The 27528-nt window shown below is 37.6% G+C and overlaps 1 protein-coding gene across 12 annotated transcripts in view; it reads left to right on the forward strand.

Moving 5' to 3' along the window:
- The window catches only part of TNFRSF19 (TNF receptor superfamily member 19), a 124677-nt gene extending 99057 nt beyond the window's left edge, over positions 1–25620 (forward strand). For 11 of the 12 annotated variants that reach the window (XM_043530810.1, XM_043530814.1, XM_043530798.1 and 8 more), the window contains 4 exons: positions 11354–11518; positions 12589–12714; positions 15528–15630; positions 17834–18234. In XM_043530810.1, the coding sequence (XP_043386745.1) occupies positions 11354–11518; positions 12589–12714; positions 15528–15630; positions 17834–18227 (788 nt within the window). In that variant the 3' untranslated portion in view covers positions 18228–18234. Of the gene's footprint in view, positions 1–11353; positions 11519–12588; positions 12715–15527; positions 15631–17833; positions 18235–23128 lie in introns of those variants that run through there. The other variant, XM_043530840.1, reaches the window with a different exon arrangement.
- The last annotated feature ends 1908 nt before the right edge of the window (positions 25621–27528 follow it).

Below are 27528 nucleotides of genomic sequence, written 5' to 3' on the forward strand. Positions count from 1 at the left end.
CCATGCTTGACCCCAGGCTTTATTTACCATACTCCATACAAACCCTGCACAGAATACAAAATTAATAACTTATTTATGGGCTTTTCTTTGCTGCTTTCACCAAAATATGCAAGGACTTCAAAATTATTAATGAATTTATCTTCACAACATCCTGCTGAAGTGGTATGATGCTGTTATTCCTATTTTAAAACTATCCATGTAACTGCTTTGACTAGTCAAACCCATTTCTCTTTGTATGCCTAATGTGGTATTGTTGTTTTCTGTGTATTGTGTGGTGCTTTTGTCTGGATTTTTAATTTTTATTGTATATTATGATAATCTTTGAAGAATACAATAGAAGGGGGAAAGAATGATTTAGCTGCTTGTGTACTGAGAATGAACATTTCTTAATTCAGTTAAAATTAAGGATGCCATGAATGATGATGTAGGGTTTCAGGCTAGGTACAAAACTTTATTGACATAATAGCAGTATTAATAACATGGATCTGATTCCTTTTAGAGATATAATTAATCCACTTTGTTTCTAGAATCATAGAAATATAGGGCTGGAAGAGACCTTGAGAAGTAACATTAAGTCCAGCCCCCTATGCTGTGCAGGACCAAGTAAATCTATACCATCCCTGGCAGGTGTTTGTCCAACCTGCTTTTAATAACCTCCTATTATGGGGATTCCTCAGCCTCCTTTGGAATCCTACTCCAGAGCTTAAATACGCTTATATTTAGCTAGTTTTTTGTAATATCTAACCTAAATCTCTTTTGCTGCAGATTAGCCCATTACTGCTTGTCCTATCTTCAGTGGACATGGAGAACAATTGATCACCTCCTCTTTATAAGAGCCCGTAACATATTTGAAGGCTGTTATCACGTTCCCCCTTAGTCTTCTTTTCTCAAGACTAAACATGCCCAGTTTTAAACCATTTCTCATACGTCAGGCTGTCTGAACCTTTTTATCACTTTTGTTGCTCTCCTCTGGCCTCTCTCCAATTGTCTACATCTTTCCTGAAGAGTGGTGCTCAAAATTGGACTCAGTACTCCAGGTGAGGTCTCACCAGGGCCGAGTACTGTGAGATAATTACCTCCCATGTCTTATATATTACACTCTTCTTAATATACCCCAGAATAATATCAGCTTTTTCACAGCTGCATAACACTGTTGACTCTCATTCAATTTATTATCCACTATAATCCCCAAATCCTTTTCAGCAATACTACCACCTAGCCATTTATTCCCCATTTTGAAGTTGTGAATTTAATTTCAGACCAATAATCCAATTTGTCAAGGTTGCTTTAAATTTTAATTCTGTCTTCCAACGTGCTTGCAACCCCTCCCAATTTGGTGTCACCTGCAGATTTTATAAGCATACTCTCCACTCCATTATCCAAATCATTAATGAAAATATTGAATAGTATCAGACCCAGGATTGACCCCTGCAGGACCCTGCTAGATAATTCCCTCCCAGTTTGACAGCAAACCATTAAGAACTACTCATTGAGTACAAAAAGAAAAGGAGTACTTGTGGCACCTTAGAGACTAACAAATTTATTTGAGCATAAGCTTTCGTGAGCTACAGCTCACTTCATCGAATGCTGTAGCTCACGAAAGCTTATGCTCAAATAAATTTGTTAGTCTCTAAGGTGCCACAAATACTCCTTTTCTTTTTGCGGATACAGACTAACACGGCTGCTACTCTGAAACCTGTCATTGAGTACAGTCTCTCAACCAATTGTGCACCCACTTTATAGTTATTTCATCTACACCATATTTCCCTAGTTTGCTTATAAGAATGTCATGTGGAACTGTTTCAAAAGGCTTACTAAAATCAAGATTTATCAAATATACTGCCTCCTCCCTATCCACTTCCACAGTAACCCTGTCAAAGAAAGAAATTAGATTGATTTAGCATAATTTGTTCTTGACAAATCCATGCTGGCTATTCCTTAAAATTCTATTATCCTCCAGGTGCTTACAAATTGTTTTGTTGGTTTGTTTTGGTTTTTTTGAATAATTTGTTCTTTCCAGGTATTGAAGTTAATGTGACTGGTCTATAATTCCCCGAGTCCTCTTTGTTCTCATTTTTAAAGATAGATACAATGTTTGCCCTTCAGTCTTTCAGGTCTTCACCCATCCTCCAGGAGTTCTCAAAGGTAATTGCTAATGGTTCTGTGATTGCTTCAGTTAGTTCCTTGATTACAGTAGGATACATTTGATCAGGCTCTGCCAACTTGAATACATCTATTTTGTATAAATATTCTCCAAAGTGTTCTTCCCCTTTTTTGGCTTGCATTCCTTCCCCCATGTTATTAATATTGTGTTGAGTATCTGATCACTATTTACCTTATTATTGAAGACAAGCAAAATAGGCATTAAACACCTCTGCTTTCTTGATGTAATCAGTTATTAGCTCTCCTTCCCCACTAAGTAGAGGACCTGTACTTTCCTTCATCTTTCTCTTGTTCCTAATGTATTTAAAGAACCTGTTCTTATTGCTTTTGATGTCCCTTGCTAGGTGAAACTCATTTTGTGCTTTAGGCTTTCTGATTTTGTTTCTACATGCTTATGCTATTATTTTGTACCGCTCCTTAGCAATTTGTCTACGTTTCAACTTTTTGTACAATTCCTTATTGATTTTCAGGCCATTAAAAAGTTCCTGGTAGAGCCATATTGGCCTGTTACTATTCTTCCTTAGATTCATCAGCTCTCAGGCCTCTGAATCCACAAGATAAAAAGTAAAAATTTGGCCACCAAAGGAGGAGCAGCTACATGCATGTCTGAGATCAACAGGAAGGTATCATATGGTAGCAGCCATTTTATGTGTTTTCTTTATTCTTACATTCAAATTCATGTGAAGATAAATCTGAAAATTGCTGGATTCATGTATCGTATTTTTGCTTAATTCTCTTAACTCAGAAGTAACTGATCTACCTCTTGAATTTTCATGTGATCATAGAATCATAGAATATCAGGGTTGGAAGGGACCTCAGGAGGTCATCTAGTCCAACCCCCTGCTCAAAGCAGGACCAATCCCCAATTAAATCATCCCAGCCAGGGCTTTGTCAAGCCTGACCTTAAAAACTTCTAAGGAAGGAGATTCTACCACCTCCCTAGGTAACCCTCTTGGTGAAAAAGTTTTTCCTAATATCCAACCTAAACCTCCCCCACTGCAACTTGAGACCATTACTCCTTGTCCTGTCCTCTTCTACCACTGAGAATAGTCTAGAACCATCCTCTCTGGAACCACCTCTCAGGTAGTTGAAAGTAGCTATCAAATCCCCCCTCATTCTTCTCTTCTGCAGACTAAACAATCCCAGTTCCCTCAGCCTCTCCTCATAAGTCATGTGTTCCAGACCCCTAATCATTTTTGTTGCCCTTTGCTGGACTCTCTCCAATTTATCCACATCCTTCTTGTAGTGTGAGGCCCAAAACTGGACACAGTACTCCAGATGAGGCCTCACCAATGTTGAATAGAGGGGAACGATCACGTCCCTCGATCTGCTCGCTATGCCCCTACTTATACATCCCAAAATGCCATTGGCCTTCTTGGCAACAAGGGCACACTGCTGACTCATATCCAGCTTCTCGTCCACTGTCACCCCAAGGTCCTTTTCCGCAGAACTGCTGCCTAGCCATTCGGTCCCTAGTCTGTAGCGGTGCATTGGGTTCTTCCGTCCTAAGTGCAGGACCCTGCACTTATCTTTATTGAACCTCATCAGATTTCTTTTGGCCCAATCCTCCAATTTGTCTAGGTCCCTCTGTATCCTATCCCTGCCCTCCAGCGTATCTACCACTCCTCCTAGTTTAGTATCATCCGCAAATTTGCTGAGGGTGCAATCCACACCACATCCTCCAGATCATTTATGAAGATATTGAACAAAACCGGCCCCAGGACCGACCGCTGGGGCACTCCGCTTGACACCGGCTGCCAACTAGACATGGAGCCATTGATCACTACCCGTTGAGCCCGACAATCATTCCTCACAGTGTCTAACTTTTGTCTTAAAAAATTAAATGCCTCATGACTCTTTTTTAATTAGTCTAATCTTACAAATAATCTAGTTTTGCCTATCTGGTGAATTTCAGCTAGTTTGGAAAGAAATCTTAATTCAGATGCAGCCCAAGAAGGAAAGACGGAGGGAAGGACCTGTTTGCTCAATAATTGTACTGAATCCAATTATCAGCAATGGAATGTTTTGACTGGGAAATTCCAGCTTTCTGTAGGAGCTAAATTATTTGAACACCACAAGAGTTTCATTTTGATCTGAGATTGATGAGTCAATAAAGACAAAAAAAAGTGGGGAGGCAAAAGGCTATAAATACAGCTGACATTCAGATTCATCAGTCATATTTATAAATTGAACTATTTGTATTTAAAATACAATAAATTATCTGTTGTACAAAGCTATCTAGATGGAGAGTGGACAAAAATTAAGAGTAAACCATAACTTTCAAGAAAGTGTAGTGTATTGTGATATTGATAATAAAGAAAATATCCTGTTAATAGTCAGAAGTGAGGAAACTAAACAACGCCTTTACTATCTTCAGTGGTTGCAAAAAATGTTTAAAGCAATACAATAAAAGCACAGGTCCCTTTTTAAAGCATGTTTTCCTCTTTGAATGATGAGTACTACATAGAATATTAGTTTTAGTTAATGATCTAATTGTTACAACTCTTTGCAGTTACAATGTTGGGCTGCAGTTTTGCAACTCTTATGAGTGATCTTTCTCAGCTCAGTCATGAGCCCTCCTATATACCCATGCAAGTTTTATCTTCATCCCTCCTTTCCATATGCCAGCCAGTACAGTTGAGCCAGTGCAAAGGAGGAGATGCTGTGCCAGGAAAGGACTGGCACATCAAGTTGCCAATCTAGCCCTCTAATGCAAGCAGCCCTCTTAATTTGGTGTGAGGATTACTCGAGTAAGGAATACAGAATCAGACCCGTCCATCATGTACAGTTCTATTTAGCTTATACTGTATCCTTTTGTTTTTGCAGAAAAATCTTTTCTAATTAAAACTGTAACAACTGTGTACATTTTTATCAACCAAAATAAATATTTGTGATTTCTGAAGGCTTTCAGTCTATAGTTTTGTAAGCACTTTGAATCTTATTAGTCTGAGTCTATTCATGTCCTATTGATTACATATTTAGAAGTAATAATGCCTTATCTACTTTTGTGTGTGCAATTTATTGATTAAACTGATATTTTTGAACTAGTTATAAATATTGGCTTTAGCTGATATTTTCTAAGAACATAGAAAACTTATCCAATAGCAAGTCTATTAGCCTAATACTGCCCACCATCCTTAAATGCTGAAGAAAACACTTCAACAAATAAGTCTTTTTTCCCCTCTCTCCAGGCAGTCATATTGTATAAGAAATCACATGAAATTTAATCTCTCAGTAGAGTGATTGTTGAACTAAATGCGCACACATGATAATACAAGCATACATTGTAGAAATATATATGGGCTCTACAGACCTCTATGAAATGAGAACTTTGAAGTACAGGATCTGAATCTGTTATCCTACCATGAAATAGAGACTTCAAGGAAAAGGTGAATATTCTGAAATTTGAGTGTGGATTGTAATCCTCTGATTTTTATCTTGGCTGCAGCCAAATTTTAAATGGTTAATATTCAACCTATTCTAGTACATTAAAGATTTTAAATAGTTAAAGTAATACTAATAAAAATAAATGTCCTAGTATCAGAGCACAAGAAATAGAGTAAGATTGGCAAGCTTTTCAAAGGAAGAAGTTATTGGATACCTTGAATACATTTTGGAAAGGATTTACATAAGCTTTAAGGCTATGGTTCATATTTGGATCTGAACAGAAAACCATCCCAAAATACTCAATCCTTGTTCATAAAACTTTTTGGCCCTAAGTACAAATCAGACCCAAATATGAAGTAAAAAAATAACTTTTTCTGCTCTGCATGGTATCCTACCAAGTTCTCGTGTAAACATGACACAACTTTAATTCAAGGGATGGCAGCCCTGCAACAAAATGAAGGAAATATGACAGTCCTTGAAAAAATAGATGGGCTGTAAACGTCCTCAGGTGTCAGAAGATGCAAAATGAGCCCCTAGAAACAAAAAATCCCAAACAAGTCATTGGTGCCAACGTTATATCCACATTAACAATTATATAGTCTCTTTGCCACTGGATTTTTCTGGATGTTCCAGATTTACATGTGGAGAGACATATTTTTGTGTCCCTATTTCAGTTTAGGTAGGGTTAAGTATATAAAGCCTTTTAAAAAATCTTTTAATATTCAAATAGCACCCAAGAAAATGCTGTTTCCTATCTGTACACTGACTCTGTCAACAATTGAAGTCATTTAAAAATATGTATTGTGGTAGAAGTGGGCTTGAAAAAGAAGAAATTAAGTTCTAAAGCTTTCTATTTATAAACAAGTATTGCAAGATTTCTCAACAAATGATGAATATGTGTATAGTTGTATTCCCCCCCCCTCCTCCATCCCCAAGGGTTCTTGATACATTTCTTTGAAAAACTGTGTGGGGCACCAACTTGGAAACAAAATGCTTCAAAGTCAGCAGTTGGAGCATATTTGAAAAATGTGGTTTGACATGATGAACTTTTGGATCTAGTCCATGCACGCAAATAGCTGTCCTTTTGCAGATGTTAGGAGACAGTCTTTCCAGTGTTTACCACAGTCTCTTGTCATGTTTAATAACGTTACTCAAAGATCAGGAGAAAGCAGTCAATCTTTTATTTGTGGGAAGGTTCAGAAATATGATCAGGATTATTTCTTTTTTCCAAAGATGTTATCTCTTTATAGTACTTGTAATGTCTTATCAATTTTGTGTTATTTCTGTTTGGTGGAGAGTAGGGCAGGAGAGCTTGGAGGGGTGTTGTTTATTTTGTTTGTTCTCCTTTAAATGAGCAGACTCATGTTTTAAACATTTGCAAATTGAATTCTTTTCAAACTAAAATTATTAGCACTCACTTGAACCAAATATAGAATGGACAGCTAAAGTGGAAACTTCTATTTATAGCCATGCCAATGTTTCTGTCTTGATCAGCAACACCCTTATTATTCCAGTATGTGGACTAAAACATTTGAATTCATTTTTATCTATAGTCTATTCAGGGTTTTAACCTAAACATTAAGATGTAGCACATCACGCACTGTGCCACTTCGCTCTAACTGAAGCCATAATTAACATTGTTTTAATCAATACAACTCCTACTAGTTAACAATGATTTGACTCAATATGAATCTGACTAATGGAGTACACTGCATAGAATTCTGAAACTTAGAACCCTTGATGCTGACAGTTATTACTGTATCTACTGAAGGCACATAAAATGGCCAAATCCTGAATTCTGGTTTCAAATGGTTAATCTACTAAAGAAAACTTTGTTGTAGTCATTCTGATTCCTCTAGTTACTGTAATAAGCCATAATTCTAAGTAAATCTTAAAGGAAGTGTTTTTAGTTTTTGTCCAGTGTCTGGTTGCTTAGTATAAATTGGCTGAAAAATTCAACTATTTTGTTTATTGGCAGACCTTTTAGTGATACAGCTGGGATTCACATGTTCAGTGTTACCAAAGATATTGCTGTTTAATTATCTTGGATTAACAAAAAGTTTGTTTGTTTTTAAAACACCATCTCTACCTAAATTGTATTATTCATTAGTCCAGGGAAGAATTTTTATTTAGTCTTACTTCTAGAAATCAGTACAGGAGGCACTCTTAATATTCTGGGAAATTCTTGTCCTAGAATATACTGGAACTGAGAGTTTGAAAACTAAATGCAATATTTTTTTTCTGAAATAAAGTGCCTTTTTAAAGTTTATTTTTAATAATGTACAACAACATTGTGTCCTTTCCAAAATCTCACTGTAGGATCTTCCCTCCCCCTTCCCGTGGTTGTTGTTTTTTAACAGCATATTGGCACCAGTTCAGCAAAGCACTTAAGTATGTGCTTAACTTTAAGCAAGTGATTAAATCCATCCCTATCCCAGAAAACATTTAAGCATGTATTTAAATCCTATAATTTAAGCACAAGCTTAAAAGTAATCACATGCTTCAGTGCTTCACTTAATCTGGGCCATTAAGTTTGTCGGTCTCAAATAAGAGTGTAAGAACATAAGAATTGGGTCAGACCAATGGTCCATCTAGCGCAGTATCCTGTCTTCTGACAGTGGCCAATGCCAGATGCTTCAGAGAGAATGAACAGAACAAGGCAATCATCAAGTGATCCATCCCCTGTCATCCAGTCCCAGCATCTGGCAGTCAGAGATTTAGGGACACCTGAGGAGGGGGTCACATCCCTGACCATTTTGGCTAATAGCCATTGATAGACCTGGGAGGAGGGGGGAGGGATAGCTCAGTGGTTTGAGCATTGGCCTGCTAAACCCAGGGTTGTGAGTTCAATCCTTGAGGGGGCCATTTAGGGATCTGGGGCAAAAAGTGGGGATTGGTCCTGCTTTGAGCAGGGGTTGGACTAGATGACCTCCTGAGGTCCCTTCCAACCTTGATATTCTATGATTCTATGACCTGTTCGCCATGAACTTACTAATTCTTTATGGAATCCAGGTATAGTTTTGGTCTTCACAACATCCCCTGGCAATGAGTTCCACAGATTAACTGTATGTTGTGTGAAGAAGTACTTCCTTTTGTTTTAAACCTGCTGCCTATTAATTTCATTGGGTGACCTCTGGTTCTTGTGTTATGTGAAAGGCTAAATAACACTTCCTTATTCACTTTCTCCACCCGGTTCATGATTTTATCATATCCCCACTTAGTCGTCTCTTTTCCAAGATGAATAGTCTCTATCTTTTTAATCTCTCCTCATATGGAAGCTGTTCCATACCCTTTATCATTTTTGTTGCCCTTCTCTGTACCTTTTCCATTTCTAATATGTCATTTTTGAGATGGGGCAACCAGAACTGCACACAGTATTCAAGGTGTGGGTGTACTATGGATTTATATAGTGGCATTATGATATTTTCTGTCTTATTATATATCCCTTTTCTTATGGTTCCTAACATTCTATAACCCTCCTCTAAACTATTGAAGGGAAACGCCTTTATCCCATCATCTGAAATCTAAACAATAGGCAGACCATGTGCCATAATAATGAAAATACTGTGATTTCAGTACAAGGAAAAAGTTTCAACATATAAAATCAGTAAGCATGGAAAATTCATGGAGTAGTATTCCTTGAACATCTTCATAGACATGAGTTTTGAGACATGACTTTTAAAAAAACCCTGTTATCCTTTGGCAAGACACAATGGTACAAGAAAAACCCACATTTTGGCTTATACCCTAGCCTGGCATAGGGGTCCCCTAGTATGGACCCTGTTTCTCTGCAGAGTCCCACTGATTACAGCAAGACTCTGCATGAATACACAGATCCATACTAGCAGCTCTTAATGCAGCCTCAAGGCCTACTAGAATGTTGTAATTATATGAAAACAATTAATTTCCAGACTTTCAATAGCTACTCCTCCACTAAAAGCCTTACCTCTGTTCCAGGAGCCCTGACCTGACCCTCTCCTCACTCTGGCCAAATCCTCTCTCCTTCCCTGACATAGCACCCATTACAAGCCTCCTGAAGCCCCAAGAAAATGGTCACTCCTTAAGGAATTTTTAAAACTTGCGATTAAGCATTTGCCTAGAAGTCAATGTTTTCTTAGTCAAAAAGCATGTTCTCTGCAGACTTGCAGTTGGTCAGAATGAACATAATGTTTAATAGTAATACTGATTTGTTTTGTGGCCAATAAAATTGTTAATATGACTGACCTAAGAGGGCCTGGGATTCTCTCACTTTTTTTTTTTTTTAAATACTTGGTGTCCAGAAACCCTGCTAATGTGTACATTGGGAATACTATATTCAGGCCATGTCTACGCTACAGGTGCTACAGCGGCACAGCTACGGTGCCATAGATATGCCGTGTAGATGCTTCATGATGGAAGGGGTAGATAATTCACCTTCTCAAGCAGTGGTAGCTTGGTCGACAGAATCAATTTCCATCAAACTAGCCATATTTACTCCTGGGGGTTAGATTGGCATAGCTAATGGGCTCAGGGGTGTGAAAAACTCACAACCCTGAGTACCAGAGCTATGTTGACCTAACTTTTAAGTGTAGATCAGGCCTTGGTCTAGAAAAATGTATTTTAAAAGTAATATGCTTTGATAGTTCAAACAATGTAAGGATTCTGTTCTTTCTTATTTCTTATACCATGTTGCAAACTTAGGATAACAACCTATTACATGTAAGACTTGATTAGTGATTTCATCATATTCTGGCAGGCCTTGATCTCCCAATTGAAAATTATGACTATGGATCATTTCTCAGGAAATTATAGTCTTTCAGTTTTAACCAAGGACGTTTTCAGGACTAGGCACATTCTACATGTTTTCATAAGTTAATAAAATGTGGTTTATTGGGCTTTTTAAAAACTTGCAGTGAGAGAAAACCTCAAAGGGCTGGTTTTTTTCCTCATGAAAGTTTATGGAATTAATGTAGATTTCAGTGTGCGCTGAAATTGATAAGCTGATCTGAAGTGAGCCACTGTAAGAAAGCTTTTTTAAGCAGTTATAAGAAAGCATTTAATGAAAAATGAAAACAGTAATTGGCACATCCTCAATATATAAGATACCTCCCATAACTGCAATTGGACCTCTTTGACGCTAATCAACTCCTATTCTCTTTGCCGTGTAAAAATAGTCATTTTCCCCAAAACCAAAAAGATGGCTGAAATTGTTAGTACAGTGGCTGTAAGAATTGTAATCTGTGTATAACAAACCATCACTATGTGAACATAAAGTCCCATATGGAACCAAGTGTAGGACAAAATGGTGCCTCTAATGGACTTGAACTCCTGTGGACCTCTAACTCACAACAAGATTCTTTAACAGGGGAGCATGAAAAAAATGGCCTAGTGTGTGACTGTGACTCCTGCTTGTGGGTGGTCCCTTTAACTATACAATTAGCTACTTTCTCAAAGCTAGACAAATTTTCCTGTAGCTCAAGTAGCAAAGACCTGTGTTTTGGTGCTAAAGGTCCTGGTTCAATCCTCCATGACAACCAGGGTGTCTATGTGTATGGAGCCACACAATTCATTATATTCCCATTTAACGGATTGTGCTATTATATAAGTGTCTGCCCCTGCAGTGTAATTGAGGGTAAGTAACACAATTGAGGATAAGCTATATTAATCTTAGTTATACAACTTTGCTGTTGATACGTTAGCAGATGGAGAGTCCTTTTTTTTTTTCTTCTGTGCTAAGAGCCTGTTCTAGTTATATTTCTAGGATTTTCATTTACCTAAACTGTCCACATGGCATGCCTTACCTATGTGCTTAATTATATTTTAGGTACTACCAAAGTGAATCTTGTGAAGATCCCATCAACTGCTTCCAGTCCACGGGATACTGCTCTAGCAGCTGTTATATGCAGTGCACTGGCCACAGTGCTCTTAGCTCTTCTCATCCTTTGTGTTATTTACTGTAAGAGACAGTTTATGGAGAAGAAGCAAAGCTGTGAGTTTCCAACTATTTTTTTGTTTTGTTTTGTTTTAAGAGGAACAAGTTTGTGCAGTACAAGAGATCCCTTTGCAGGGTCAAGCCTTTGGCTATACGGTGTGAATGTAAGCCTGTTTAAAAGAGCAGAAAATGTACAATGAGAGAATTGTTGCTTTAAAATTACAGTACTAATATTACTATATTATTGAAGAAAAAATCCCAAGTTTGTCACTAAGGATTTATCCATATTTATAGACTTATTCAAGATAAATGAAATGCCTTAATCAGCTATGTTTTTAATTAATAATTTTGTCAACATTTCATCCATATTTTCATATTGCTTAAAATTAACATTAAAATAAGAGCAAACTTAAAGCATGATATTTTGCTTAATTAATTAATTAAGATAACAATGACTTTAAATGATCCTTAGATGTATAAAGGGGAAATATCAGGTAGGAGATATTACCTCTGTATATGGTATTGGTGAGGCCATTCATTGAAAAATTGGAGAATGTTCATAGAAGAGCTGCCAGAATTATTTGAGGGCTGATCTTATAATGAGTTTTAAGGAGTTCAATCTCTTAAACTTATTGTAGGGAAATTTAAAAGGTGACTTCACCATCGTCCATAAGTAACTACATGGGGTGAAGATTGCTTATAGTAGAGGGCTCTGTAATCTAGCAAATAAAGATAAAATAAATATCCAGTGGCTGAACCTAAAAATATTCAAACTGAATACTGCATACATTTTTACTAGTGAAGGTAATTAACCATTGGAAGATCTTACTAAGGAAAGTGGTATATTCTGAATCACTTGAAGTCTTTAAATCAAGATCAGATGTCTTTCTAGAAGAGTTTCTAGTTGAACCACAATTTCTTGAGCTCAGTGCAAGAATACAATGGCCTGTGTTATTGAAGAGATAGACCACATGATCATAAGGTGCCCTTCTGGTCCTAAAATCTATGAAACTACAAATGTGAACGTTTTGTGAACTATAATGTTCAAATACTCCACAAGTATAAAAAATTGTGAACAAAAACAAATAGCGCATACTGATATGTTTTCTCTTCAATTTTACTCAAAGGGTCTGTGAGATCACAGGATATTCACTACAATGGTTCTGAACTGTCGTGTTTTGATAGACCGCGGCTTAATGAATATGCTCACAGAACATGTTGTCAGTGTCAACGAGATGCATCACGAACATGTGGTAAGTTAGGTCTCCATAAGGCCTTATGGAAATGAGAAGTCTAAACAGCAGGAACACATGGAATGCTGAGCTTTCATCTAGCAGTTGAGTAGCTTTGGTTGATTTTCTAGTTAAAACATGGTAATTTGACATTATCGGTCTTTCTTAAGTTAGGATTGATTGTAAGTGTTAAAGTGTAGGCATTATAGGCCTAGAATTTTCCAGTAGCTGTTGAGGTAGGCTTTGTTTTATTGTTTTGGGTCAGTTGATCCTTCATGTAAATAATCTGCCCGTTAAGACATGTAAGAGACAAGGTGGGTGAGGTAATATCTTTTATTGGACCAACTTCTGTTGGTGAAAGAAACAAGCTTTTGAGCTTACACAGAACTCTTCTGCAGGTCTGTTTAGACATGTTTGTTCCCTGTTGCTCCTAAAAAGTACTGTTACCTCAGGCTTTGAGATGTAAATTGATGTGGGTGATTGGTCAGCCTGAACTTCAGCATTTTCACAGTGAACCTAATCCCAAGGTTACATTAAGAGTATAAGACACCCATGGCTGGTCCATGCCAGCTGACTAGGGCTCACAGGGCTTTGGGCTGCACGCTGAGCTCTGGGACCCTCCCACCTCACCTGAGCCCAAATATCTACATTGCAGTTAAACAGCTCCTTAGCCCGATACCCACGAGCCTGAATCAACTGGCATGGGCCAGCTGTGGGATCTTAATTATAGTGTAAAGCTACCCTAGGAGGCTTGAACATTCAAAGTTATTCAAATGTGGTAAACTAATATCAGTATAGGCACAGTTAAAATCACCACATGGTACTGATAGGTTATATCATCTAACACAATACTAAGAGATCTGTTTTTCTATGTGCATTTGTTATTACCATTATAGTGTAAGCAAACACTATAGTTAGGGTTGCATAATAATTTCCTCTCTAATCCCCTGTTTCTAGTGGCTCAGAGTTTTCTAAAACCTTCCATTTTAGACTGAAATTTTACAGACATTGGTCTCTTCCCAAGGATGAATGTGTGAAAGAAAGAAAGAAAGAAAGAAAGAAAGAAAGAAAGAACTAACACACAGTTTAAGGATTGCTTCAGAAGGGTAGTAATTTATTGCTGGCCTGTACCAATGTTAAATTGGTGCATAACTGGTTGGAAAATTGTTCCCAGAGGGTAGTTCTCAGTGGTTCACAGTCCAGCTGGAAGGGCATATCAGGTTGGGTCCTGCAGAGATCAGTTCTGTTCAATATCCAGTTCAGTTCAATATCTTCATCAGTGATTTAGATAATGGCATAAAGAATACACTTTAAAAGTTTGTGAACAGTATCAAGCTGGGAGGGGTTACAAGTGCTTTGGAGGATAGGATTAAAATTCAGAATGATCTGGACAAACTGGAAAAGTGGTCTGAAGTAAATAGGATGAAATTCAATAAGGACAAATGCAAAGTACTCCACTTAGAAAGGAACAATCACTTGTACACATACAAAATGGGAAATGACTGCCTAGGAAGGAGTATTGTGGAAAGGGATCTGGGGTGTCATAATGGATCACAAGCTAAATATGTGTCAACAGTGTAACACAGTTGCAAAAAAAAAGCAAACATCGTTCTGGGATGTATTAGCAGGAGTGTTGTAAGCAAGACACAAGAAGTAATTCTTCCGATCTACTCTGCAATGATTAGGCCTCAACTGGAGTATTGTGTCCAGTTCTGGGTGCCACATTTCAGGAAAGACATGGACAAATTCGAGAAAGTCCAGAGAAGAGCAACAAAAAATGATTAAAGGTCTAGAAAACATGACCTCTGAGGGAAAATTGAAAAAATTGGTTCATTTAGTCTGGAGAAGAAAAGACTTAGAGGGGACACAATAACAATTTTCAAGTACATAAAAGGTTATTACAAGAAGGAAGGCGAAAAATTGTTCTCCTTAACCTCTGAGGCTATGACAAGAAGCAATGGGCTTAAATTGCAGCAAGGGAGGTTTAGGTTGGACATTAAGAAAAACTTCCTAACTGTCAGGGTGGTTAAGCACTGGAATAAATTGCCTAGGGAGGTTGTAGAATCTCTATCATTGGAGATTTTTAAGAGCAGATTAGACAAACACCTGTCAGATGTGGTCTAGATAATACTTAGTCCTGCCATGAGTGCAGGGGACTGGATTAGATGACCTCTCGAGGTCCCTTCCAGTCCTATGATTCTATGCAATGCAACAGTCTTTAATGATTTTATGCAGTTTCCCAAAGGATGGGCACAAAAGACTAGCTGAGAGTGCGTGAGCAGTCCTACAGTTGTTCTCCAGAGACTCACTTTTTTCTTAAATGAAAGTGAAGTCTCTCAGTTATTGTTATTGTTTTGGAGAAAACTCTCAAAATAAAACCTAAAACAATAGCTATGAGGAAAGGACTGCCCATTCCTTTCAAGAGGTGCTAACTCAGATGCCAGTGATGACGGTTGAAATGTCAGCGTTTGTTAGCTATTTTACTCCTCATTAAAGCGTGTAAGAAAGGAGAGGAAGTATCATACTATGAAGATCTAAAGTAGTGGTAGGTGGTAGGCTCTTACTAACACACCTTGGGACTAAAGGAGGGCACAAATGCTTTCATTTTCCTGTAGGGGAGGTTCATCTTTTAAAAGGTTGGGGAACACGGTTTTAAAGGAATAATAAAAAGACCCATTTTTTTACAGTGACATCTCACATCTTCATGAATTAATTTATGTAAAATTGGGGAAAAATAATAAGTTTACAGGAATACAGACTTTAAACTTATGGCCCTGTTGTGAATTAATTGAGGACATGTTTTACCTCTATTAAAATAAAGTTTTCTTCTGTAGGCCCAGTTCATTTGATTCCATCACTGTGCTGTGACGAGACCTGTAGCATGGAGCACAGCAGTCACAGCTGCACTTTCCACTCTCAGAGTACCCTTTATGAACGGTAACACAGTTTTTTAGAGTGTATCAAGTATTAATTATTTTGCATGTTAGACAAATTAATATTTATACAGGCTACACAAGTTCCAGAGGAACTTAATGAAAAACTTTGAACTGCTGGCAGTCCTGTTTGCCAGATTCATGAAAAATTAATGTTATAGTGAAACAAATTCCGCATTTTCACCCAGAAGAAAAATTATACAAGATCCAAGTCTTAAGTTTGGACACTAGTAAAATAAAATAAAGTAACACATTATCTGGGAGTGTCCTACTGTCTTCCCCAGATGGATTTTCCTTCCCTCTCCCAATCCGGCATTAGCTTTTTGGTGACCCTCTATTCCCTGATGGGCTAGCAAGATGTTATGTAATCTCATTACGGCTTCTGGTTTGCCTGGAACAGTTACTGCGGTGAAGCAGAATTCTGGAAGCCAGTGGTATGGTTTGTAATCTCCATGAACTCAGTTTATATTTTTTTGGTTCAGAAACTTTAAATCGCTCTCTGAATTGGCTGATCTGTTCTAGTATTTTTGAGATTACTATGGGATTTTGTTTAATCATTTATGTACAAATGCCCAATACTGGATTAATGTAATGTTGATGAGTCCCATAGTACTAACTATTCATTTACTCCTAGCCAACTTTGCATCTGGCCAAATATAAATACAGTAGTGGTACAGTTATTTATACATTACAAATCCTATATAGTGAGGAAAAATAGAAAGCTTTTGATGTCATCTGATATGTCCTAACTGTAGATTTTAACACTGAATATTTTTTTAACCAGAATTGTTTTCTGTATGAGGTTTTAACTGACCTTTAGCTGTTTAGTTCCTGTGGTCAAATGTGACTAAAAATAGCTGCCCTTGATACAATATGGCTTAGTAGTCTAAGCATCACATTTAAAACATGTAGGTATTCTGCAGCTACATGTTCAAGTGCCAACAAGGTTGACTCAGCCCCTTTATCCTTCCATTGCTGACAAATTGAGTTCCTTGCAATTTGTGTGGGGTCTTTGGTTAAGACTTTAAAAATAGAAGTTCTGTCTACTCTCTTAGGATATGAAAGATCCCTTGGTGGTTTCCATAAGAGTAGGAGTTTGCCCAATTTCTTTTCCCAGAAAAGTCTCTGCCAGTTTTTCTTTTTGCAGTATAGCTGAAGGAAAGAGAGTCTCAGAGCCCGGGTCAGCTGACTCAGGCTCACAGAGCTCGTGCTACAGGGCTAATAAAAGCTGTGTAGACATTCCTGCTTGGGCTGGAGTCTGGGATCTCAGACCTACAGCCTTGCCTGAACAGGAACATCTACATGGCTTTTTTCAGTCTTGTAATGCATGTTCCACAAACTTGAGTCAGTTGACCTGGGTTCTGACAGTATGTCTACACTGTAATTAAAAATCCTCAGTTGGCCTGTGTCAACTGACTTGGGCTCGTGAGGCTTGGGCTAAGGGCTGTTTAATTACAATGTAGGCATTCAGGCTTGGACTGGAGCCTGGGCTCTAGGACCCTGTGAGATGGGAGAGTCACAGAGCTCAGGCTGCAGCCTGAGCCCAAATGTCTACATGACAATTAAACAGCCCCTTAGCCTGAGCCCCATTAGCCCAAGTCAGTTGGTATGGGCCAGCTGTGGGTTTTTAATTACAGTGTAGACATACCCTGAGACTCATTGCATGCTTTGTTTTGTTTTTCAGTGTAGACGTAGCCTTAGATACCACAGTAATAGTCACCTTCAAAATACCTGACCTAGATTGTGACTAACCTGAAAACTGCTTCCAGTTTCTTCTACTTTGTGTAAGATGGAAGTAGTCCCTCTAAAAATAAAAATAACCTATCAGTGCTCTCTGATATTATGTATACTGAATGCAGAAACAGAAATTAGAGCAAAACCTTTCTTACTAGTCACATCAGATACTATTTTGAAGGCTGGTTGTAAGGGATGAAGTCTAAAGAAGAGAGTTACTAAGGAGTACGAATGAGTGTGAGGAACCATCAGCACATCCTCTCTACCTTTCATAGTGTTCCCAATGCCCCTGCTGTCTTCAGATTTGAGGAGCAAGCCAACAGACCTCTGCCAGAGGATCTCTCCTCCAGCAGAACATGGCTACCTCCAGAGTATTGGCTCAACATGATCCTGTTTAGTTTTCTTAATGGAACACTTACTAGTGTCATAGTCTTTGGAAAACGTTTTCAAACCTATTTCTTTTCTCTTTGCAGGACTTTAAATTCTGTTGGAGAAATGATTCCTGCATTCCTTGGTTCTCTTTCACACTCTGCCTGTGGAGACCTTTCAGATGCTTGGCCACTTATGCAAAACTCCGCTTGTTGCGACAGCATCTCCTTCTGTGAATCATATCCAGAACTGACTGGAGGAGATATCAATTCCTTCGATCCAGAGACTGAAAACACAGCCAATATAGATTTAGATAATGACCAGGATCTAAGTGATGTACTTATTTCAGCTAAGTCTCATGCTGGAAGCTTTGCAGAATCCACTGAACTTTCCAAACAGAGCACATGTATGGATGCTTCATTAGTTCGGAACTCATCAGCTGGTGAAAACCTGCCAACGTCAGAGTGTGATAAAACAGTTAATGATCCCACAGACTGATAGTAAGGTAAGATGACCAGGATAATTTTATAGCCTGTCCTCCTGACGTAGATCATGGGCAGGATAATGGAGCAACTGATCCAGAACTGAGTTACCCTCCTTTTTTGTTAATGTAATTAATGCAAATCAACATGGGTTTATAGAAAATAGATTCTGTCCTCTCAAATATTTTTTTTAATGAGGTTACAAGTTTGGTTGATAAAAGTAATAGTGTTGACGTAATAAATTTAGACTTCTGTGAGATGTTTGACTTGGTACCACACAACATTTTGATTTAAAAAACTAGAATGATATAAAAATAATATGACACACATTAAATGGATTAAAAACTGGCTACCTGATAGGTCTCAAAATCTAGGTGAATCGTCATTGAGTGGGTGTGTTGCCAGAGGGGTCCCGCAAGGATCAATTCTTGACCCTACACTAATGAATATTTTTATCAATGACCTGGAAAAAAACATAAAACCATCAGTGACAAATTTGCAGATGACACACAAACTGGGCGAGTAGTAAATAATGAGGAGGACACAACACTGGTACGGAGCAATCTGGATCACTTGGTAAACTGGGTGCAAACAAACAATATGCATTTTAATATGGTTAAATGTAAATGTATATATCTAGAAACAAAGAAAGTAGGCCATACTTACAGGATGGGGGACTCTGTCCTGGGAAACAGTGACTCTGAAAAAGTTTTGGTGTTCATGGTGGATAATCAGCTGAACATGAGCTCCCATTGTGACACTGCGGCTAAAAGAGCTAATGTGATCCTGGGATGCATAAACAGGGGAATCTTCAGTATGAATAGAGAGGTTATTTTACCTCTATATTTTGCACTGGTGTGACTGCTGCTGGAATACTGTCCAGTTCTGGTGCCAACCCTTCAAGAAGGATGTTGATAAATTGGAGGGGGTTCAGAGAAGAGCCATGAGGCTGATTAAAGGATTAGAAAACATCCTTATAGTGGTCAACTGAAGGAACTCAAACTATTTAGCTTGACAAAGAGAAGTTTAAAGGGTGACTTGATTACAGTCTACAAGTCTCTATATAGGGAAAAAATGTTTAATAATGGTCTCTTCATTCTGGCAGATAAAGGTATAACACAATCCAATGGCTGGAAATTGAATCTAGACAAACTCAGACTGGTAAATGTCCAGTAGATCTATTTTAATGGCCCTAGTACTTTGGTTTATAGAACATTTTTGGACAATGTTGTTCCTAGATATTATTCAATGAGAGTAATTAACCATTGGAATAATTTACCTATAGTCATGGTGGATTCACCATCGCTGACAATTTTAAAATAAAGGTTGGATGTTTTTCTAATAAATACAATGTAAGAATTATTTTCAGGAAGTTCTGTGGCCTGGATTATACAGGAGATCTCATAGACTTTAAGGTCAGAAGGGACTATCATGATCATATAATCTGACCTCCTGCACATTGCAAGCCAAAGTACCTCGCCCACTCCACTCCTGTAATAGACCCTTAATCTCTGAGTTACTGAAGTCCTCAAATCACGATTTAAAGACTTCAAGTTACAGATAATCTGCTATTTACACTAGTTTAAACCTGCCATGTGCCCCATGCTACAGAGGGAGGCAAAAAACTCCAGGGTCTCTGCCAATCTGACGTAGAGGAAAATTCCTTCCTAACCCCAAATATGGTGATCAGTTGGATCCTGAGCATGTTGGCAAGACCCACTAGCCAGACACCAGGGAAAGAATTCTCTGTAGTAACTCAGAGACCTCCCCATCTAGTGTTCCATCACCGGCCATTAAAGATATTTGCATTCCATTGTAGACAGTCCCATCATACCATCCTTCAATAAATTTATCAAGCTCAGTCTTGAAGCCAGTTAGGGTTTTTGCCCCCATTGCTCCCCTTGAAAGGCTGTTCCAGAACTTCACTTCTCTGATATTTAGAAACCATCATCTAATTAATAGTCTAAACTTGATGTTCAGTTTATATCTTAATGTTCAGTTTAAATATATATATATATATATATATATATATATATATATATATATATATATATATTTGTTCTTGTGTTTACAGTGGTGCTTAACTTAAATAACTCCTCTCCCTCCCTGGTATTAATCTCTCTGATGTATTTATAGAGCTATCGTGTCTCCCCTCAGCCTTTTTTGGGTTAGGCTATACAAGCCAAGCTCTTTGAGTCTTATCTCATAAGGTAGATTTTCCATTCTTCTGATCATCCTAGTAGCCCTTCTCTGCACTTGTTCCAGTTTGAATTCATCTTTCTTAAACATGGGAGACCAGAATTGTACACAATATTCTAGATGAGGTCTCACCAGTGCCTTGAATAATGGTACTTACACTTCCTTTTCTCTACTGGAAATACCTCGCCTGATGCATCCTAGGACTGCATTAGCCTTTTTCACGGCCTCATCACATTGGCAGCTCATAGTCATCCTGTGATCAACCAGTACACCCAGGTCTTTCTCATCCTATGTCACTTCCAACTGATAAGTCCCCAGCTTATAGCAAAAATTCTTGTTGTTATTCCTAAGTGCATGACCTTGCACTTTGCACTATTAAATTTCAGACTAGATGATCACAATACAACCTTCTGGCTCTGGAATCTATGAAGCAACAAGAGATTTCTGTAGCAGTTATATGATATCCATAGATACATTAAATAAATTCATGTTAATTGATGGCTAGATACTCGAAAAGATTAACTATTTTTGTATCAATCATTTCTTACTCTCCTTACTTTTATATGGAATCCTTGGACAGGAGGAAGGGTAGGTAAACAGAACGTGTTCAGATGAGGACAGTTACACTAACAGCTAGTGTAAAATCCTGCCTCCATTGTAGTCAATGATAGTTTTGCCATTGACTTCAGTGGAGCCAGAATTTAACCCTCAAATTCCACTGATAGCACTGAAAATTTCAAGCTCATCCTGATCACATACAATTTTCTCTAATCAAGTATTTGCAACCTAGTGTACGGTTTGTCTAAAATCTTGCAAAGTGAACAGTCATTGATGTCTGTCGTTGACTGCTGTAGTCCTGGTATCTAAGTAGTTTGCATTATCTTTATTTGGTATATGCAAAATAACACTGAAACCGGATGACACTCTTACTATATGTATATATAAATATTGTGAAAAATGGTATGAGATCACTATAATTTTACGAATAGTATGTGATCATGTTTTTAAATACTATAGAATAATGCATATGCAGAAAGAATAAAGTTATGGTGTTGCAACCCTTGACATTGCTATTTTCTGACTTTTGAGGGCTTATCCATGCAACTTTAGTGTCCTTTTATAACAGAATATAGTCCATAATATTTGGAAATGATTCAGTATATTAGGTTATTATTTACTAAACTGAATTCTTAGTTTAAGAAGAGTTGGCTAATTAATACGTTTGTAAAGTGTTTTGAAGATGAAAGACACCATAGAGTTCAAAGTATCTATTTAAATTTCATTATCCTGTATCATAGATTGTAAACTCCTCTGATCAGGGATCATATCTTTATGTTTGCATAGCCCAGTGCCTACTGGCCCTTAACAAATATTGAATAATATCTAGGAATAACATTGTTTCCAATGTCCAAAAATGAATCAAAGTGCTAGGGCCATTAAAATAGATCTACTGGATATCTACCAAATTATTACTTATGGGCATATTTATTGTTTGATGCCAAATGAAGAAGGCAATGTTATCAAAAGTAAATTTGTATGTATTATGTGGAACCGTCATGTAAATAGTTCCTTTTTTGGAATGAAGTCCTTGAAACCATTTTGAACAAAGATGCAGCAGGTGTGTAATAGGATACGCTGGGACAAACTCTCTGTTGATGTGAATGGATAGCTCCACTGGCTTCAATGCAGTTTTACCCATGTGGACCAGCAGAGAATTTAGCCCACCCATTTGAATAAGATGGAAATGAGGTAGCTCCAGAAAGCAGAACTAGCAATCATAAGACTTTATACCAATAACTGTAAAGCCAAAACTACACCACATACTGATTTATGAACTCCTACCCTATTGAACAGAGTGGCATTTAATACTCCCTTTAATAATACGAGCTATATGATCTTATGTGGAAATCCTTCTTGATTTGGAAGTCTAGTGCTTGCCAGTCATATTCGTATCTTCGTATCTTGCCAGTCATATTCGTATCTTCCATTTGAGTTGAGATTTAAGTATTGTTGGCAGAAATCAAGATTATTTTGGTTAGTTGTTTGGTTGTATTTTTCTTCATCCTCCTTCTTTTCTGTGCTTAGCAGAGATTAGACATGATATTTTATTTATCTGACATAATTTTTCCAGGTGCAGTCTCTACACAGCATCAGTGCATAGGCATTTTTTGGTTAAGACAACTTAATAACTTTTGGGGAAGACAGTGCTGTCTTCTGGACAGATCACTGAACTGGTGCTGAGACCTGAGCTGTAATTCCAGACTTGCCACTGACCTGCTGCCTGACCTTGGGAAAGTCATTCCTATTCACTCTTTTCCCCTTGCACCCTTTGTCTGCCTAGTCTGTTTACACTGCATGTTCTTTGGGGAGGGACTGCCTTTTAGTATGTGTTTGAGTACTGAGCAAAATGGGGCTCCATTTTGTGGTTGGGTCTCTGAGCGCTATTGCAATGCAAATAAATGATCATTAGAATAAAATCATTTCAAATAAGAGTGATTTTTAACAGAGTTTGGAATTGTGTGATTGTACGGTTAAATTTGCAAATGAATGTATTTAGGACATGTCAGTTTCTTGCCTGCTTTAGTGATTTGTTTTGTTTGTTGTTTTTACAGTAGGTGACGGTTAAATCAGCAATAAGTTTTTAACATTTTATTATGTATAGAAGTACATGTAGTTTTTATGTGATTTTGTGTAACCACTGTTGTCACTTTCTTTTAGGAAGCCAAAAGGAGTTTTTCTGCGAGCACTAGAACTGAATGCTACCCTAATGCCTGTCTGTTAATGCTTGTGAATTAAACATAGCCTGGTTCTCAGTGTTACATGGTTTCAGAAACAGCAGAAATAAATTGGCAGCATTTTGGACCTTTCAGGAAGTTGCATCTGAGCCATAGCAGCTGTAAGCCGAAACATCAAGGAGCAACTTGAGAGAAGACTGAGGTGGATTCATGATATTAAAAAAAATTGCTGTGGTTCAATAGGAATTATTATGGGGAAGTTCTCTGGCTTGTGTTATATAGGAGGTCCCTTCTGGCCTTGGAATCTGTTGTTGTTGTACTTTGCATCTCTTGTAAACAACAACCTTCTGTGCCTCAAAGGTGCTTGAAAAGCCTAAGAAGATTATGTAAATATAACAAAATGTATTACATGAGTGTGTTTATACTGATCTGTTAAATATGGCTACAAATGACAGAAGATGTGCAGCAGAAGTTTGCCAGTTACTCTGTTTGCAAAATTAATCATGTATTAGGAATTTGCTCTAGCTAGATGTAATGTTAATTCACAATTTCTTCTGTAGAATGAGTTAAAAAAATAACACTTCTATTTATGTGATATCATCTATTGATAAAATGAAGCTTTTATTATGTATTATACTTTAGCCATTAAGCTACTCTTGGGAACTAAGCAATTAGCATGTTACAATAATATGGGTTATTGAAGTTCCTAAAAACATCACACTTCTTTTTAAACCAGGAGATTTGCCTTAATTTAGATTTAGATTTATAAAAATCAGCCTCATAGATAGGGCTTTTTGTATTTGTTGTTTGGTATGTTCAATATGTGGAAGGGTCAGCATATTGGACTTGTTATATCTCCTATTTTTTAGATGTTGAAATAATTTTTGTAATAAATTGTCACGTCAAATTACAGTAAACATACCATGAAAGTATTCATATAAGTGAGAGCTAAACTATTACTATAGTCATGGATGAGTTTCAGGGGTCATATCATGGTGACCTAGTCCCTTTTCTTCTACTGGTTCATTTTTTAAATTTCATCCAAGCCACTATCCTCTCCTCATTTTAATATCTTTTAAAAATTCACTTCTTCCACAATGCCCACTGAGAAGCAAGTTCACAATAATTATTTAAACATATACCTTAATTGAACCGTCAAGTTATGCACGTGACTAAATTGAGTTAAATGTATCATCTTACTGCTGTAACGTCTGTTGTACCTCTCCCTGAAATACTGGAGAGATGACTTAGCCCCATCTTTGCATCTTACATTAAGGTTTGAACTGCACACACTTTCAACCAGGTACAGTGCTTACTATAGTAGTCCCAGTGAACTGCACTAAGAACTACATTCAGCAAGATTGAGATGTGAGATTTTGAACTCTTCTAAGTGTACAATAAACTTCCCAGTGTGGTCTTGGCACAATAAAAGTAATCAGCAAAATGCTGTAGATTTGCAATAAATGTCCCTTCTTGCTACAAGTGGATATATCAGTATCTACACTGCCATGCAAACATTCAGTTTCTTTAAAGGAAAAACTCTCTTGCTGATGACACACAACAACAGAAATTTGGACCGGCAAAAATTATACGCAGTGTTGAATGCCAAAGCAACAAGCTGCTCTGGCAAAATACAATGGGACTACTTGTGTGAGTAAGAGCTACTCATCATGAGTAAGAGTTCCAGAAGATGGTGTAGGGTTACTGATGAAATCATTTGTATGAATACTTATACAGTAAATGCTACTATATGATCACTGACTTACTATGCTACATACACAGTTGTGCCTTCAGTACAGTTGTTAATCTACATACTTGCTAAAGATTTATTCAGACCAGAAAACTGTGGTTCAAAATTCCTTTTGTTACTTTCATACATTAGGGGAAATGAAAATATTACTTTCTACTATTTACTGCATGAACACACATTTGTTTTTGTATATATTGTGTAAAGAGAAAAATCCAATGTGCATTTCATTATATTGCAAAATATTGCTAGAATAGGTGTGAAGATTAAAATTTTAGCCATCAGGAATTCCTTTTAAAATGGTACTGAAACTTTGTCAGAATCTTTCACCAATAAGAATGTTTCCCACTGGAATTTACACTTTGATCATTTTTGTCCAGCAGCTATAGATAAAGTTCCTCTAAAGGAGAGACCTATAGATTAAGAGCACAACAAAAATAAACCAACACCACACACCAAAACACTGCCGAATAAGTCTCTTTAAATAGCTATGTATATTGTGTATATATTTTTGAATAGTTTTTCTTAATTTAACCAAATTGGTCTTGTTTATATTGTATGTGCCAATAGAAAACAAATACCAACACATTTAGACAGTATGCATCACATAGTTTTTTCAGTCCTGTTTTACATGTTGGACTTTTTAAAAAAATCTGTAAATTATAATCTTGTGTAAATTGTTTTGTAATACTTTTTCTATTTGTGAATAAACTGTTACATGAATTGTTCTTCATTTGTTGATTTCAACCAGTGAATATTACTCATTACTGTAATGATGGACCATATCAGGCCATAATCTTTTACACAAATTTCCCCACTGATTTGAATAGAGTGCTGCTTTAAAAAATGGCCCAATATTATTTCAGGTACATGTTACTTCAAATTAAAATTATTAATTCTCCAAGTTATGGGAGCTTGAAGATATCACCCATTGAAGGCATGATGCTTCAAATTGGGTATTGGTTCCAAGTGGAGAGCGAATCATTTGGTGAACTCAACAGATTGATTTTGTAGTGCAATCTGTTTAAAATTAAATCCAAATACTTCATAGAGTTGGCCGTGATATTTAAGGGAATTCCAACACATTTACATGAGGGTTAGGGACTGTTCTGGAAAGTAGTGACTCAGAAAATGACTTCGAGGTCATGTTAGATAACCAACTGAACATGAACTTGCAGTTGTGATGCCCTTGCCAATTTATCAGCATCTTTATAGTAGAGTCAAGGGTTGGGAAGTCTAGTGAGATGATTTTGACACATAACCAAGCTCAAAACTGAAACTCATTTTTAAACTTAAATAAAGCATGGTGTTGGGAGAGCTTATAAAGCTGTTTGAAAAGCCTAATCATTAGAGCTAAAATAGAGCCAGCCTGCTTGTGTTGGGGGGTCCATCTAGAGTTGCCAATATCTAAAGTTGTTTTCAATAGCTAATCTCTAAATAACTTGAGAGTGGCTATGTCCCCACCCTCAGGGGTGATTTGTTAATTCTGATACATTTAACTTAGTCCTGTCTCATTTACTGCAGTTATTTTCTCCAGTCACTTAAGTGTACTCCAGTGCAGCCAACAAAATTCCAAGTGCTCATAGGAGCCATGCCATCCCTTTCAGCCGGACTTAGTCGTCTATTAAAGCTGCGAACAAAATGCATACACACAAACCACCATCCTGAAAGGTGTACGTTTACTTGCATTTTAGTCTTTAATTTCTTTTATTCCTGTTTTCCCCTCTCTTGCCATTAAATACCATTCTACCCCCTCATTTCTCTAGTTGTCTTTATTGTTTGTCTGTCTTTCTCTTACACTGAATTTCCATTTCTTTCTTTGAAAAGCTGTGCCTTCTTTCTTTAGTCCTTCCCCTTCCTCATTCTGTTGTCCCACCCCTTCCTTTGCTTTAGCCAGTGTCTGTTCCCTTACACAGTGTAGGATGCACAGGGTCAATCAGCGCCTCAGGGGGGGCCTCAAATTTCAACACTTTTGGCATTTGATAAGTTTTGCAACTTGTTTTTATGTGCATCCCTATTGGACCAGAAAAGCATTTGTTAAATAAAAAATTATTCAAATTATGTCTCACGTTTTTTGGTGCCTTATTTTCTTTTCATGTGTTGTCATTTTTAATTTTTATTATGGCTAGGGGCCTCAAAAGCTGGAAGTGGCCCGGGCCTCTCTGGCCTGCTGAGAGGGCCTGAGGATGCAGTTTCTGAATGTGCCTCCTCTGCGTCATGGCATGCCACTACAGTCCCCTTCCTCAGTTGCCCTCTGTGTTTTGGGAATACATCTACTCACACCCAACATCTTCAAAACAATAGACCCTCTACTGTGGGGGTCTAGTTTACTGCTGCCATCTCCCAAAAAAGAGCCCCTCCTTCCCCTTTGCCTCCGCACTTAGGTTCAGGGCTGTACAGTCCTCCTTTTTGGGACTGCTATTCAAGTCCTGGCTTTCCCAACCTACAAACTCTTCCTTTTCAGTCAGGGTTCACACAGTCCTTCCTTCTCCGGGCTGGGTGATTCAAGTCATGTCCACCCCAACCTGCAGCTCTACCATTAAGTTCAAGGTTTTCACAGCCCTTCTGGGGACTGTGAGCTGTCTGAGTTCTTCCTCTAAACAGCCGCTCCTTAACTGAGCTTGGAGTTTTCTTCT

This window comes from Chelonia mydas, chromosome 1 (assembly GCF_015237465.2).
Source record: "Chelonia mydas isolate rCheMyd1 chromosome 1, rCheMyd1.pri.v2, whole genome shotgun sequence".
Lineage (NCBI taxonomy): Eukaryota > Metazoa > Chordata > Testudines > Cheloniidae > Chelonia > Chelonia mydas.